Source organism: Palaemon carinicauda, chromosome 21 (genome assembly GCF_036898095.1).
Source record: "Palaemon carinicauda isolate YSFRI2023 chromosome 21, ASM3689809v2, whole genome shotgun sequence".
Lineage (NCBI taxonomy): Eukaryota > Metazoa > Arthropoda > Malacostraca > Decapoda > Palaemonidae > Palaemon > Palaemon carinicauda.
Genome location: NC_090745.1, coordinates 81676904 through 81693015, shown reverse-complemented (window position 1 = coordinate 81693015; position 16112 = coordinate 81676904). Strand labels below are relative to the sequence as shown.

The 16112-nt window shown below is 42.5% G+C and overlaps 1 protein-coding gene across 1 annotated transcript in view; it reads right to left on the bottom strand.

Moving 5' to 3' along the window:
* LOC137615014 (tafazzin-like) overlaps nucleotides 1–16112 on the bottom strand; it is a 117181-nt gene that overhangs the window by 8605 nt on the left and 92464 nt on the right. Inside the window, exon 4 of the mRNA XM_068344648.1 lies at nucleotides 15087–15235. Within this exon, the coding sequence (XP_068200749.1) occupies nucleotides 15087–15235 (149 nt within the window). The remainder of the gene's footprint in view (nucleotides 1–15086; nucleotides 15236–16112) is intronic.

Genomic DNA, 16112 nt, shown 5'->3' with positions numbered 1-16112 from the left:
GTGACATCATATTTACCTATTTATTTAACATGTATATTCGGACTTTTAAAACCTTCCCTTGTACGTACAGTAGTACTGTTAACAAACCACCCTTTAATGTACAGAACACTTAATGCATGTACTACAGCACCCTAAACTAAAACAGGCACAAATATTAAAGGCGATTTTATATCATGCGTTTCCTAAACACCTAAAAAGCACGATAAAAAATGGCAACCAATGTTTTGTTTACGTTCATCTCTGATCATAATGAAGAACCAAACTCATTTAGTGTACACATATATGTATAGGTTAGTTTTTGCATCGATTATATTGATTATACAGTACTGTATGTTGATTTTTTTATTACCAATGTTTTAGTTTACGTATTTTTCTTAGGACTTCCAAATGAAATCTTTTTCTTTATGACGCCGCCTGAAATGACGGCGTGTACGCTCAGTAAACAACCACGCTCAGAACAAACAAGGCATTTAACGCGCATGATGATAGTGATAAATAATGATACAGTACATACAGTATTTACAGTAAAAGCATTTACAAAATATGTTACCTTACAAATATAAATTATACAGTATTGTACATAGCAAAGCAGGAAAACAATTTACAAGAGAGAGAGAGAGAGAGAGAGAGAGAGAGAGAGAGAGAGAGATTGTTTTACGTACGTAAATGTAAATTTTAAACAAAAAAAATATGAGAGGTTACAACATGTAGACTTTTAAAACCTTCCCTTTAACTTAATGTATACAGTACGTACATTACTAAACTATAAAACAGGCAGTAAGAATATTAAAGTAAAAAATAAAGATTGTTACTGTACTCACCACGAAAGAAGTTGAAGAAAAACTTGAATGGTGATGGCGATGAATTTGCTGCACAGTAGAAATGATGATGATGAAGCTGATGATGTGTTCTACTGTGCAGTCAATGATAGTATTTTACGTCTCTTCAGACGGAGGTGTCTTTTCCTGGGACACCTCTTCAACTTCTTCCTGGGAAACTTCTTCAATTTCTTCCGAAGGCGTACTAGCAGGAGGAACTGGCTCTTTTTTGCGAGGCTGGAAGAACATTGTGATCGGAAGTTGTTGCCGCTGCTTCTTTTTTCGATCCAAGAGCATCCTGTAGGGAGTCATGATGTCATCGACCTTGTTGGAGAATTGCATCGAGCGAACCATATCCTCGTCCCACTCTTGTAACATTTCTTTCGCCTCCTTGATATGGTTGCAGAACTTGGCAAGCCGTTCTAATGTTAAGCCCGTTTCTTCGACATTTTCTTGGGTCTCTTCCTGGGTATCACTCTCTTCCTCACTTGCCGATTTCGTCAGGTCTTCGAGGTCTGCGTCAGTTAGGGGCTGGGAATGGCAGTCCAACAACTCGTCGACGTCTTCAGTCGTCATGTCGCCAAACCCGTCACCTCCAATTATGGCAGCCAACTGCACAGATTTCCGTATTGCAGAGTGTTGGATTTCCGACGGAGTAAATCCCTTGTCGTCGTAAACAATATCGGGCCACAACTTCTTCCAGCTCGCATTCACGGTTGCAGGTTTCATCTCTTGAAGTGCCTTCTGAATATTCTGCAGGCACGTGGCTATGGTGTACTGCCGCCAGTACGCCTTCAAGTTGAAATCTTCATCCTCGTCATCTTGGGCAGCATCCACACACGCAACGAGGTCCGCCAAGGTATTCTTCGTGTAGAGGGCCTTGAACGCCCTGATAACCCCCTGGTCCATCGGTTGAATTAATGACGTGGTGTTGGGTGGCAGGAACTCAACCTGAATGCCCTCATGCGACAGGTCAGTTGCGTGTCCACCAGCGTTATCCATAAGGAGAAGGATCTTGAATGGCAAGCCCTTCTCTACGAGATATTTGCTGACTTGCGGGATAAAACACTGGTGGAACCAGTTGGAGGTCAGCATCTTCGTAATCCATGCTTTTTGATTATGCATCCAGTACACGGGAAGGAGATTCTTATTTTTATTTTTCAAAGCGCGAGGATTTTTCGACTTATAAATAAGCCCCGGCTTTAACAAAAATCCAGCAGCATTGCCACACATCACGAGGGTAACGCGATCCTTGAATGCCTTAAAGCCAGAGGCTTTGGCTTCCACTTTGAACAGGAAAGTTCGCGACGGCATTCTCTTCCAAAACAAGCCAGTCTCATCCATATTAAAGACTTGTTCCGGCTTGTATCCACCTTCGGCGATAATATTCTTGAACGTCTGGTTCACGTAAGTTTCAGCAGCGGCAGTGTCAGCGGAAGCAGACTCCCCATGCAGGGAAACGCTTTTCAGGGCGAAGCGTTTCTGAAACTTCGCGAACCATCCTTTGCTTGCGGAAAAACGTTTCTGAGGCTGGGAATCAGTGGATGTCCCTGGTTGAGGATCATCTGCATCATCATCATCTTCAGCATGGTTGCCGTCGTCGTCTTTAGGTTCCTTTGCAGCAAAATTCTCATATAAACTCAAAGCCTTTGTTTGGATGGTGTTCGTATCCAACGCTATGTTCTTCTTCCGGCAGTCGGCAATCCACACAGCTAAAGCACCTTCCATGCGTACGATCGTTTTATTACGCGTTGTAACGACTCGCTTCGCTGATCTGCTAAAGGTGATTGCAGCCGTCTTTCTAATGTTCGCCTCGTCCTTTTTGATATAGCGAACGGTGGATTCGTTGATGCCAAAATGGCGGCCGGCGGCCGCGTAACTTCTACCATCTTTTAACATGTCGAGAAGCGTAACCTTCTCAGCTATCGTCATCATCCTTCGGTGGCGTTTAGGCTCACTACCAGCCTTAAGAGAAGCAGAACGCTTGGGAGCCATTACAGTAGGATTTACGTACAGTACTGTAACAAAAAGTTCAACTTAAAAAGGTCGCACACAGCACAGATTAAACTTCACAAACTTAAGAACGTCTACTCAGCGATACGCGGTAAGAGAAAGTGAACGATCCAGCCCCGCGAGAACTTTGATGCTGCGGGTAGAAGATGCGGGCAAAACACCAATCACAGGCTAGATAACAAAACTTGAGTTCTGATTCGTCATCTATCAGCGCTTGAACCAATCACAACCCGTCTTACAGTACTATGATGCGTTGGTTACTCATAGAAGATGCCCCGCGCATACTGAACGTACGTAGATTAAGTACAATACCGTAATAATAATAAATAATGATAATAATACTGTACAGTAATAATAATAATAATAATGATAATAATAATAACAATAATAATTTTATTAACAACAACAACAACAATAATAATAATAATAACAATAATAATTAAAATTTACGTACGCTATTTTACGCCTCTCTCTCTCTCTCTCTCTCTCTCTCTCTCTCTCTCTCTCTCTCGTACGCTTATTCGAAATGTGATTTTTGCAACAAAGAATATTATTGGATGCAGTACTGTACTACGTACGTATACATACAAAAGATTCATGGAAAAGAAGCACATCCATTACAGTACACACCATTCTAATATGGTATGACTGCATCTGATTTGCGTTTCATGTTCGATTTAATTTTACTACGTACTGAATTATCGTATGATCACATTCTCTTTTCGTGTTTTATTTCTTTCTGTGCTGAATTATATATCATATGTAATGCAATGAACAATCAGTAAGAGCAGATATTACTAATTACAGTATTAATGGAATTACGGGTAACAAAATATCGTATTTGGGGGTCTTCAGATTTCGCGGTATTTTCGAATTTTCCGGAAAATCCGCGATATGTATATATATATGGGTTATGGAAAAACCCCGCGAAGTGGTGAATCCGCGATTGTCGAACCGCGAAGTAGCGAGGGTTCACTGTACAAGAGTCTCACGATTTGTATATACTTGTTGGAACAAAAGTATCAACAATATTTATTGTCCGTAAACATACAATAATATGAGGTATACTTAGGTAAGTAAGTAAGAGAACTCTGGCTAAACTTTATTTATATTAATTGTGGGGCGAAATAAGACGCAATTACACATTAATAAACTTTTATTCACGAAAAATGACTAAATACAGAATAGCATGTGTAATATATATATCAGGAGAATCATACATATATATACAACTTGATACAGAAAAAGTTTTTCTACTGAAAGGGAAGAAATGATTAGTGCCACTATGAAATTTGAAAATTTAATAAAATTTTCTAATATAGTTTTCTGTAACTGTTGGATATTATCAACACTGTGTAAAGTACACACGGCACATGTGTTATTTGTATAATTCTACACCTGAGGTTTTTTTTAACAGTCTTTAGTGTCACCATGGTGACACTCACTTAAAAGATAGTGCACTGGAAGGTGTCAACACCTTTACACCATGATTGAGAGTCCCAATCAATTCACTGTTCATCGCAGCACTAGATGACAGGTTTTAACACACTACCTGCCCCCACCACGTAATGCTTCAACTCATGCACTTGCTTTGCATAATTTTTGTAGAACACTCTAGATGACTTCCATCCAGTGTATGAGCAAAGACGCTCAAAGATGACCTTGCCTTGTTGAGCACCCTTCTCGTCGGCAGAACAGGTTAAGGCAAAAACGTTGATGTTGTCCCACTGTTGCTGGAATGCTTCCTGCCAGAGGGTCTGGGGATCCGGGAATGATGAACTCTTAGAGTTGAAGCCTGTTGTTCAGGGACATTGCTAACAGGACCACTATCGGTAGCCCCCCAAAGTCAGGACTTTTTTGGCTACTAGATGATTCAAAACCACTTGGAGCCCACTATCTGAGTCGCTCTGCTCCGATTGTCAGCGAGCACATTCCTTTGCCTGGAATGAAGAGAGCTAATAGGGACACCGAGTTGTTTTCTGTCCATCTTAGCCTCTCCACTGCTAGATGGCAAAGGTACTATGAAAAAGGTAATGCCTTGTTTGTTTATGTAAGCCACTGCTGTGGTGTTGACACTTATCAATACCACCGAGTGACCCACACGGAATTGATGACCTACTGTAAGGCTAGGAAGACATCCCTCATCTCTAGGAGATTTATGTGCTGGTACCTTTTGGACTCAGACTAGAACCCAGAATATGTGTGGTGCAGCATGTGGACTTCCCTTTCTTTTGATGCATCTAAAAGGAACATCAATTCTGGGGGACGGATGAGAAGGTGGAGATTCACATCTGTCACCCACCATCTGAGATTCGTCTTCTGCTCGGGTCCCAAAGGGACCAAGAGTACCTGGGGAGAACTCGCGCTTAGCCAACCTGGATTTTAGCTGCCACTGAAGAGATCGGATTCATAGGCGGCGTTGCGGAATAGATGAACCAGGGACGATAGGTGACCTAAGGGACGTAACCACTACTGGGTTGGGAGCGCATCTCAGTGAAGGAAGGAATTTGCCACCTTTCTCCGCCTCTGGATCCTGTCGTCTGAAGGGAAGACTTTCTGCAGGCTGATGATGATGATCACGCCTAGAGATAGCAGTCTCTGAGATGGAAGCAGGGATGATTTCTCGGGATTTATCCCAATCCCCAGATTGAGGTAAAATTCAGAGTTTATCTCGATGTTGAAGAAGAGTAGCCACCGAGTTTGCTAAGATCAGCCAATCGTCCAGGTATCTTAGGAGACGGATGCCGATTCTGTGGGCCCAGGTTGACACGTGTAAAAACTTTCAAGAAAACCTGAGGTGTTGTTGAAAGACCAAAGCACAGCACCTTGAACAGGTATTACCTGTTGTCATAAATGATCCTTGGATACTTCCTTGATGACGGATGTCCTGGGACCTGGAAGTATGCATACTTCAGGTCCAGCATACACATGAAGTCCTCTGGTATTGCTGATTATCTGACCGAGTCTGTCGTCTCTAAGTTGACCGGAATTGGGTCGAATACTGGAGACTTCTACAAGAAAATTGACTATAGAAGCTCGGAGACTCTGATGAAAAACGAAATTAGTATTATTATTACTTCCTAAGCTACAACCCTAGTTGGAAAACCAGGATGCTATAATACCAGGGTCTCCAACAGGGAAAATAGCCCAGTGAGGAAATAAAACAAGAAAAAATTAACGGATTTTGAACGAAGCGAAAAATCTATTTTTGGGTGAGATGGCCATGTCGTCCTGATGGAAGGTTCCTATAGGTAGCTTTCTAAGAGATATTTGGCTACAGTGATATTCCCAGAGAATTAACCTTTAGGTCTCCAGAATTCTAACTCCTGGCGCAAATATCCTTAAAATTTCTCTTAAGGATATCGCATAATATCAGGGGACGTATATCTTGATACGACACATAGCAATCTTCACCCCGGATAGCGTTTTCGTTTCGAGGGGGAAGAGTGGCGAAAAACAGAAGGGGAGCCGCTATCAAGGTTACCCTTCCTCCCGTACTACTACGAGTATCCAAGATGGCACTCATTCCTTGTAGCATTGAGCATGGTGCTACAGATATAGTAGTTTCAGGAGGGATCTTGCCTAAGCCTTTTCTATAGAAAAGGAGGGCGGGTTCATCGGGACGACATGGCCATCTCATCCAAAAATAGATTTTTCGCTTCGCTCAAAATCCGTTTTTTGGGCTCAAGCCATGTCGTCCTGATGGAAGTTTACCAGAGAATTACTAGAAAGTACTGTATCTGTGGATTTTCATAGGTGCCTTAACCTTGGGACAATTTTTCTATGGTCATCCGGACCATTGAGACAAATGACGTTACCATTATCCGTCATTACCACTAATCATGGACAATGTTAGTGCTTCCTGCCCCCTGCAGGGAAGAGTCATACTAGACAGTAGAAACGGGGTCTCAAGGTTTGCATATATTGTATGAACAAACATAAGTATCAACTAGATATACAGAAGTCTCACGGTTTCTATATGTTGTCGGAACAACTAAGTATCCACTACAGTATATCCATTGTTTGTAAGCATACAATAATATGAGGTTTACTTAGTTAAATAAGTAAGAAAACTCTGGCATATTTACTGTGCTAATTGCAGGGCGAAATAAGACGCAATTACACTCTAATGGACATTTACTTCGAATAAATGAACAAATGAAATAACGAGTGTAACGTGTTAAGGGAATTATACGTACAACATATACAGAAAATATTTCTCTCCCTGAAAGGAAAGAAATGATGAGTGCCACTCTAAATTTTGATGGCAATCTGGACGTAGGGAGGTCCGGGTTGTGCTTGGGGCACAACAATTTCACTACCCGCTATCGAGAACAGCAAGCTACACGTCCTATCGTTAGGTAGGTATGGTCCCGGAGAATTCTTCTGGAACCCTCTTACTCACTTGCGCAGCTTTTCACGTGCCGAAGCCCTCGACTCCGTTGACTTGGGGCCGTCGAAACCTTCGGTCACCAAGGTCCGGCAGATATTGCAGACTTGGGGGTCCAAATATTGCAGGGTTTTGGTAATGATGGTGTAGGGGGCATGAGACCTGCACGCTTTGTGACCGCGGAAGTTCCTACTCCTATGGTTGCAGAAGATCGCATCGCATTTCATCTGGGTTCCTCCTGTAAAGAAAGGAAAATTAAATGAGTATGCAATTGTTTATCTCACATGATAAAGAAATATGCAAAATATTAATATTTTAACCATTATAGCTTAGGGTAGTAAGCTAGAAAGAAATTAGGAAAGACACATACTTGTGTATCCTTTCCATCCAATTGCTGTGACCTCCCCCCCAATATTAAGGATATAGAGTTTCCTTTATCAGGGCAAACTCAAAAGAGAAAGGTTCTACCCTCTAGGGATAGAAAAGTGTACTACCACTGACCCCTCTAAAACTATTCAATATTGTAGGGTAAGTTATTAACTGATTTCTAATCAGAGTATTGAAGGAATTCTATTCTTTCAATATAGGATTCGTCTCAGCAAAAGACTGTGCAAGGATACACAAGGTATGTTGGAAAATAACTACTGTAAAATATATACTATAGTTTTCTATCTACAGTATATACTATACTGCAAATATACTGGCTACTGTATAATCATATACTGTAGTTCAGCCGGCAAGGGCTAGCACCTAGCGGCACAGTCTGGCCGGCATGTCGCCGACCGAGTAAGTACCTGACGGCACCAGCCCAGCCGACATGCTGCCGGCTGGGTTAGTACTTGGCAGCACTAGCTGACAGAGAGAGAGAAAGCATGGAGTGAAGGGATGCCTTATTAAAATGTACGTTTACAAAAAATAAGGGTGTAAGTATGTAACTTACTGCCTTCCTCCAGAATGAGGGTTCAAATGGAAGGGGAGAATGCATCATTCAAGCTTCCAGCCAGCCACAAGATCCGTTGCTGGCATTGCCGGTTTCAGGAATGTGGATGGCAGTCCAAGAGAGGACTGAAGAACCCTCGGCAGCAGAAGGGTCTCGATCCGGCAGCCGCCATAGCCGGCACAACCTTTCTTGGAGCCTTGTGTCCATAAGGGAAAGACTGAGTGACTAAACAGCTGCTTGTGTAGGAGCCTGGTCGGCACCACAACCTACCAGGCAAGCGGTGAGATTGCAGGAAAATCAGCCACAGGATTGCGATGGCTAAGTCATCGCTAAAGGACAGAGAGGGGAAGGGAAAAGGGTCCTGTATCAAGTGTAGAAGAAGACGGTAGTATTGCCGCCACTTCCACACAAGAGTGAAACAATGTTTCAGTACCGGCGCCATCCTAGGCGGCAGAAGAATATCTATTCTTCAGCCTAGGGTCTGCCGAATCTATCAAGTGTAGAAAAAGGCTGCAGGATTGCCGCCACTTCCACAAAAGAGTGAAACAATGTTTCAGTATCGGCGACATCCTAGATGGCAGAAGAATATCTATTCTTCAGCCTAAGGTCTACCGAAGCAGGACTAGTCTTCCAGACCACAGGGGAGAAGGTGGCGGCATCATACTACCACTTCAGGTGCGGCCTTGGGAGGCTTAGTCTCCTATGCCGGCAGCTGTAAGCCGGCAGGGGAGTGACTACTCACCCTGCTGCTCTGCCACCGGCAGAAACACTGAATACTCTGAGATTCTGTCGAAAACCAAAGCCAGGTCTCGCCAGCAAAGGTGGGAGACAGAAAACCCTAGCCCAGTCAAGCCGGAGTGAACTACTCTATGGCAAGACCAGATAGGGTTGTCGCCTACGGCGGCACTCACAGGGAAGGAGGGATTACCCTTAAATCTTCACAGGAGAAAAGTATCAAGTTATATAATTCTAGGAGATGTACTATCTCCCGTTGAATTGATAAAACGATACACGAGGGGAAACGGGGATAATGTCTGAAAGTATACTACAGCGCATAGGCTAGGTAGCCTATAGCGAGACGAGATCTCGGTTATCTAAATCGCCGAAACTCTAACGTATACGATCCACAAAAGGAAGAGGAAATTATGCATAAAATATATATCTTTACAAGTATAATTGTGCCTAAATAGCTTTCATAATTTATTAATGCTATTACAACCGGGAAAGTCGTTCTGCTAACTAAATAACACATGCATAACGAACGACAGCGACCATGGCGCCTCCGGTGACAGGCCTAACTCCTTAGCACAATAAATTACTCTTAATTTCTCTGTGAAGCAGGAGCTAAAAATTATACACTGTAAAGAATAAATACTCAACTTTCCAGAGGCAAAAGAAGCTGGAGATTGCATAATAAATCCTCACAAAAGTGATAAAAAACGTTAGATCAACAGGGAACACCACCGTGCGAAATCGCTACAAAAATAGGAATGAGCACCATCTTGGATACTTGTAGTAGTACGGGAGGAAGGGTAACCTTGATAACGGCTCCCCTTCTGTTTTTCGCCACTCTTCCCCCTAGAAATGCAAACGCTACTCGGGGTGAATATTGCTATGCGTCGTATCAAGATATACGTCCCGATATTATATGCGATATCCTTAAGAGAAACTTTAAGGATATTCGTGGCAGGAGTTAGAATTCTGGAGACCTAAAGGTTAATACTCTGGGAATATCTCTGTAGTCAAATGTCCCTTAGAAAGCTACCTATAGGAACCTTCCATCTGGACGACATGGCTTGAGCCCAAAAAATTATTTTAAGAACAGTAACATCAAAATAAATATCTCCAATATAAACTATGAAAACTTTAACAAAACAAGAGGAAGAGAAATAATATAGAATAGAGTGCCTGAGTGTACCCTCGAGGAAGAGAACTCTAACCCAAGACAGTGGAAGACCATGGTACAGCGGCTATGGCACTACTCAAGACTAGAGCTGCTTACCAGAGCTAAAGAGTTTCTTCTATGTTTACCTAGAGGAAAGTGGCTACTGAAAAATGACAGGTGAACAAGAATGGTTGGGTAGTCTCAGTGTTGTCAGGTGTACGAGGACAGAAGAGAGTATGTAAAGAATAGGCCAGACTATTTAGTATATGTGTAGGCAAAAGGAAAATGAATAATTCATTGATGACATAATGCCTGATCCGGATGTCCGTATGGATGTTGTGCATGTTTTTGTGGTCGAACTATAGTCAACCTCGGTCACTGGATAGGGTTCACAAGCGACACATTTACTAAGCATTTTCAGGAGAAAAACTGTTCAACTTAGAACACTCGTTCACGAGCGGAGTCCCATGAATGTCGATCCTCAATACCCCCGAAGGAGTTTGGCGAGAACACCTCTGCGATTCAGTCTTAGGATTCCCTAAAGGGACTGAAGGAGTCTCGTTGGTTGGACGAGGCATGGTTGAAGAAATTATGAGTACGGTATCCCTAATTCGTGGGAGAGGAATCGCAGTCCCTGAGAGATAAACCTAACTCATGGATGAGAAAGATGTTACCCCTAAGAACAAATGGCCGTAGCTTCGGATTTCACATTCCCTACGCTGGCTGAGCTGACAAAGGTTGAGCGAAAGCAGGGTCGTCAGCGAGCTGACAAACAAGACCAAGGTCAAGCTCTGGGTTGGTCGTATTTAGCCTTCCCGAAAGAGAACCCTGAGATGGAGGGTCGAAATTACAGTGCACAAGTGCAGAGGGAAGCTGGGCCAACAGTGACCTGACAATGTGTAGAGAGGAGAGGATCCCTTGAATCTATCTTTGCTATGGTTCTTAAACGTAATCATGAGCAGCCTCAATCCCCAAGAAAATTTGGATATGAAAAAGAAAAAACCCCAAGGAGTTATGTCTTACAAGACCATCATCCTATGCAGACATGACAGGGCGAGGAGGAGATCACAAGGAATCGAACCTGAAAACGTGCAAGCGATCTGACAAGCATTCTAACTCACGGAAAGGAGAAATAATCTTGAAAAATTCTGTTTCTCGAGTCTTGTTCTAAATCACAGGGGGAGGCGGCAGGAGCAAGAGATCGGAAGACCTCCATTGCGGCAACGCTGTGTAGACCTATGGTATGCTCTTCCTTCCTGATAAGATCTGTGCAACTAACGTAGATCTTGTCATGAAAATATGAAGTCAGCTTGTAAGGTAATCATATACCAGATCAAGTGATCCCAAAACAAATTTAGAGACAGTAGCAGAGGAAGCGAATGATCACTAATGCCTATGACAAGTTAGCTGCCGATGAAAAAGCTTGCGCATTCGTGTGCACGGGCCCTTTAAACGTCTGCCTAACCCCTGTGGGCGTGTCGAGAGCTGAAACTTATATGAAGAAGTTCTAAAAAGATGCAGCATCAGGAATACGTTCCCACTGTATTTGTGTAACCAAAAGTTCCGAGTGGAGAGTGAGGTATTATGCACCAAGGCTGACAAGAGTGCTGTATCCCTACCACCGTTGGCAAGTGCTGGGTTAGGTTTCAATGAGTGTGTATATTAAACTCTCTCCACTGCATGACATGGTAAGTGCTACTGAAGTACTATGACCTGAAGAAACCATAGAAAGAAGTTCTGTGTGCTGACACTGTTGAGAGCACCTAGAAGTAGAGCACATGTATGCTACCGCGGATACAAGTGCTAGCGTAGATGAGGTAGAGCTCGCTCTTGCTCTGGGCAAAAGAGTCTGGCATGTGTCATCTAAATGATAAAGCAATATTCTTGAGCGTTGTCGAGGAATAACGCGTAGAGAGGAAGGAGAGTGTCTCTGGGAAGAGCAAAGCACACGCTTGCATTGAAGGTCGTAGCTGGTACCACTCTACAATCCTCGACAGAGACGTTCCAAGTCGAACGAAGTCAGTAATGACTATCTAATAAAGAGTCAAGGCCTCAAAGACTCATCACTGGTTGTCGGCAATTCTACCCATAAGCGAGAAGATTGCTGATTGTCAGAGGAGGAGGGCAACTTTACTTTTGAAAGGAGAGTTGCGAACTGAGCAGCGCTGTTACTCTGAATAGTCACTGTTCTAGGAGTAATCATGAGCAGGACTGCAGGCAAGTTGGAAACTCGGATGCCAGCTGGACACTGGTCATGAGCTGGTCTGCACTCTTTCGTTGTTAGTCCTGAAGTGCAATAGAGAACAGAAGGGTGATCATGAGAAGAGGAATCGTCAGGCGCTGGAAGCACTGGATGGAACTCCAGAACCTGGAAGCGAGCTGATGGATATTCGTGAGCTGACAAGTGATAACGAGCCGACAGATGATTGCAAGCTGACGGGCGATTGAGGGTTGACAAGTGATTGACGGCTGACGGGCGATCGCGAGCTGACGGGCTATCGGGGGCAGATGGGTGATAGCTAGCTGCAGTAGCGCTAGGATTAGGTAGCAAGGATTGTGAGGAACCGCGAGACCTGTAGCGATGAGATGGTGACGAGTCACACACTGACACGCGCTCATGATCAAGGGGTTGGTCTTGTTCTGGCAGGCGATGGTGAGCAGCTGGGTCGCGCACTGGAATCCGCTGGCGAGTATGAGACTGCTTACTTGCCAACGCATGGTGGCAAGCTAAGGCTGGTTCACGCGGTGAAGCACTCCTCAACCTGGAACGCGTAGATTTCCATGGATCCTGAAGGTCGTCTTGGGCGATCCTCCTGTCTGCATTGCGTGACGAGGGCAGAGTGCTGAGTGCTGGGTAGCGAGGCGTGGACTGAGCTCTGACAACGATGATCTGGATTCCCAAGGGGAATGGCGAGCACTACTGGCTACTGGGTATGAACAGAAAGAGGCAAGGCTGGAGTATGTCAAACAAGAGGGGAAGAGTAACATTTTTATACTCCGACAGGCAACACTCCGAGAGATTAGAGAAAAGCATGGACTTGTCCATAACCCTCTCTTAATCCAGTGTGGTATATACTCAGGGGAGGAACGAACTTACGTACAGGAAAGTTGTCCACCATGAGTGGTAGGAACAAGCTTCAGACTTTACCCTTGCTCTGCCAGCTGAGTATACTCAGAATGAGGAAGAGGGAGATCATTAGCATAATGATCAGGAATGCCGAAGGTGCAAGCTATGAAGGCTGTGACAGGGCAGGAGCAGCACCTTCCACAGGAACTGGAACATGCTTCCGACTTTGCACTCCTTACGCTGTCTGCATTAGCCGCATGATGGAGTGCGACATCATTAGCTCTGAAGAAAACCACTTGGGAGAAAAATCTAACCCGCAACCGAGAAAGGTGTCCCCTGAGAGGCACAAGAACATGCTTAAAACTTTTCTCCACCTCAGACAGCTGCCATCACAGAAAGAGGGAGTGCGTCATCGTCAGCTCTGAAGAAAACCACTCGGAAGAAAATCTAACCCACGAAAGGGAACGGCGTCCCCCGAGAGACGCTGGAACAAGCTTCAGACTTTGCACTCCCTATGCCGGCTACCATTGCAGAAACAGGGACTGTATAGTTGTCAGCATAGAGGAGCAAGACCGAAGTCGAGCTCTGGGTCAGCCGCAAGTGGCCTTCCTACTGTCAAACTGGCAGGGACTGAGCAACATCTACTTCATATGGTGAAGAGAATCCATTCGTCAAATGACTCCCCTGCGGAAGCGAACCTAGCTATTGCACTACAAGAAGCGGTGGAGGCCTCCAGCCTTAGGGTTGCCTGACATCAATGGGGAAGAGATCGTAAGAAAGGTTTCTTTGCCCTCAAGGAAAACCCCCACTATACCAGTTCCAAAACAGCAATACTCACACTTGCGAGAAACAAACAAAGTAAAAGATCAAATTAGTCAAATTCCAGGAAAAAAAGGTTGGGCGGAAGAGAAAGACAAACGTTCACTCTAAATCGAGCCAAAAGTAAAAGTAACAATAGAACACAGGTGTGAGCAGGGTAGGGGGTACTACCCCCTAACTAGCAATAGGATAGCTAAAAGTATTATGACCAGTCTTCCAGCTTCACCATAAGTACAGTATATCCCTAATAAAAACCGAAAGATTTGTATTTAGTGTCGGAACAAATGATAATTATAACCAAATAAAAACATAATACGCATAACAACCAAAGTAAAGTTCCATGATCCCAACAGGAAATGAGACACTGATTTAAACATGGCTAAAGGAAAAGTGAGGGCTAACAGACGAGCGAAATATCCTTACAATCACTCATCTTAAATAACCAGACTGGCATGTGTCAAAAGTATAGCATGTAAAAGATATGGATTTGTATTCTTGTGGGAAAAATAAGTTCAACTGTTAGAGTTGACCTACATTCTCAGCATACTGAGACTAAGAATTACATAATCCAGCTTTACAGTTTGTTGTTTCAAGATTATTTTTTTCACAAAGCTTGCTCTTTATTAAAGAATGAGAGTGTTATAGATGTTGGATACCACAAATATGTATTCATGGTATAAGAATAGATACCACAAATATGTTTTCATGGTATAAGAATAATTACATACAAATATAAAGTCAAGTGTAAAACATGATGACTGCTACCTATGTCAAGCAAGACATTACTTGCAACTCAATTAGATTTATGATGTTTGTGGTCTGTCACCACTTTAAATGACAGGTATGGCTTTTACAAAATGAAAGGTTCCTATTTGCATGTACTGTATAAGGGCTAAACAATCAAGAGACCCAAGTTCAGTTTTCAGGATGACGAAAACCCTGAATTGTGGATAATAAAACATAAACAGATGATATGTAACAGATTTTGCACCAATGTCATTTAAAATAGATTACTAAAAGAGTATCTTATTGTATAGCAAATAGAAAAAAAATGTTGATTGTGTACTGATACATAAAATAGTATTCAGTAGAAAATCTGTTATAAACACTTCCATAACTACTTTCAGTTAGCTGTTGCCATTAATAAAACATACCTGGTAAACACCAATACCTCTGATAATTGGAACACATCTTCCTGCACTGAAAAACCAGTTATAAAAGCGTTTTGTGAATGCAATGTCATGCGCTGCCGGAGACCACCGTAATTTCTTTGCATTCCATAATTCCCGTAATCTTAAGATACCTACAAATCAAAAAATTTCAGTAAATTATTGAACATTACCTATAAGGCCAAATCAATATGGATACCCAGATTTGGAATTTTCTTAAGGGCAAATATCAAATTGCAATAATTTTAGCAATAATATATTCAGCTTCACTGCCAAAACATCTGCTTAACTGTGCATATACCCATTAATGTTATTCTAGCAAATCCTTTTTCCTGATGATAAAAGACAGTTGCATAATGATGAATAAAACAATACATTTCCGTAGAGTTTTTGTACAATGACAATGTGCCAATTAGAACAAAATACTGTAGCAGGTTGCATATATTCCACTATATACTGCATCTGTTCTTTGCTCATGTCCACTTCATTCTTAAATTTTATTTTCTGAGTTATAATAAAATTTAGAAATTTAAACTTATAAATGAACTGTCATTTTGCTTTTGCATTGCATTTTAAATAATTAATAAACTAGCACCTGTAATTCCTTAGTGAGGTCTTGTTTATTGAATCTTCAATTCCAAAAGAGGCTAAGCATATCACTTTTATGAAAGTTTGGAATCTACACAGGGAAACAGACTTTAATACAACTAAAGTGGGGACTAGAACTTCTCAAAATAGGTCTGCAACAAAAATGGCGTGCGGCACTGATGACATTGTCACTCGAATATGACTAATGTTACTATTACAATAAATACAGGGATACTGAATTTTCAAAGAACAAATTCATAGCCATGAGAAAACGAAGAGCTAAGTTCAGGCGGTGATATGAAATTGACAAATGGTGCGAGCATGCTTTTTGGTACCAAAAGATATATAATAGTGTACAAAAACCTTATAATCCAGTATAATATTACAGTTCCTTCAGAGTCTTTCACTCTGCCATAATGCAAT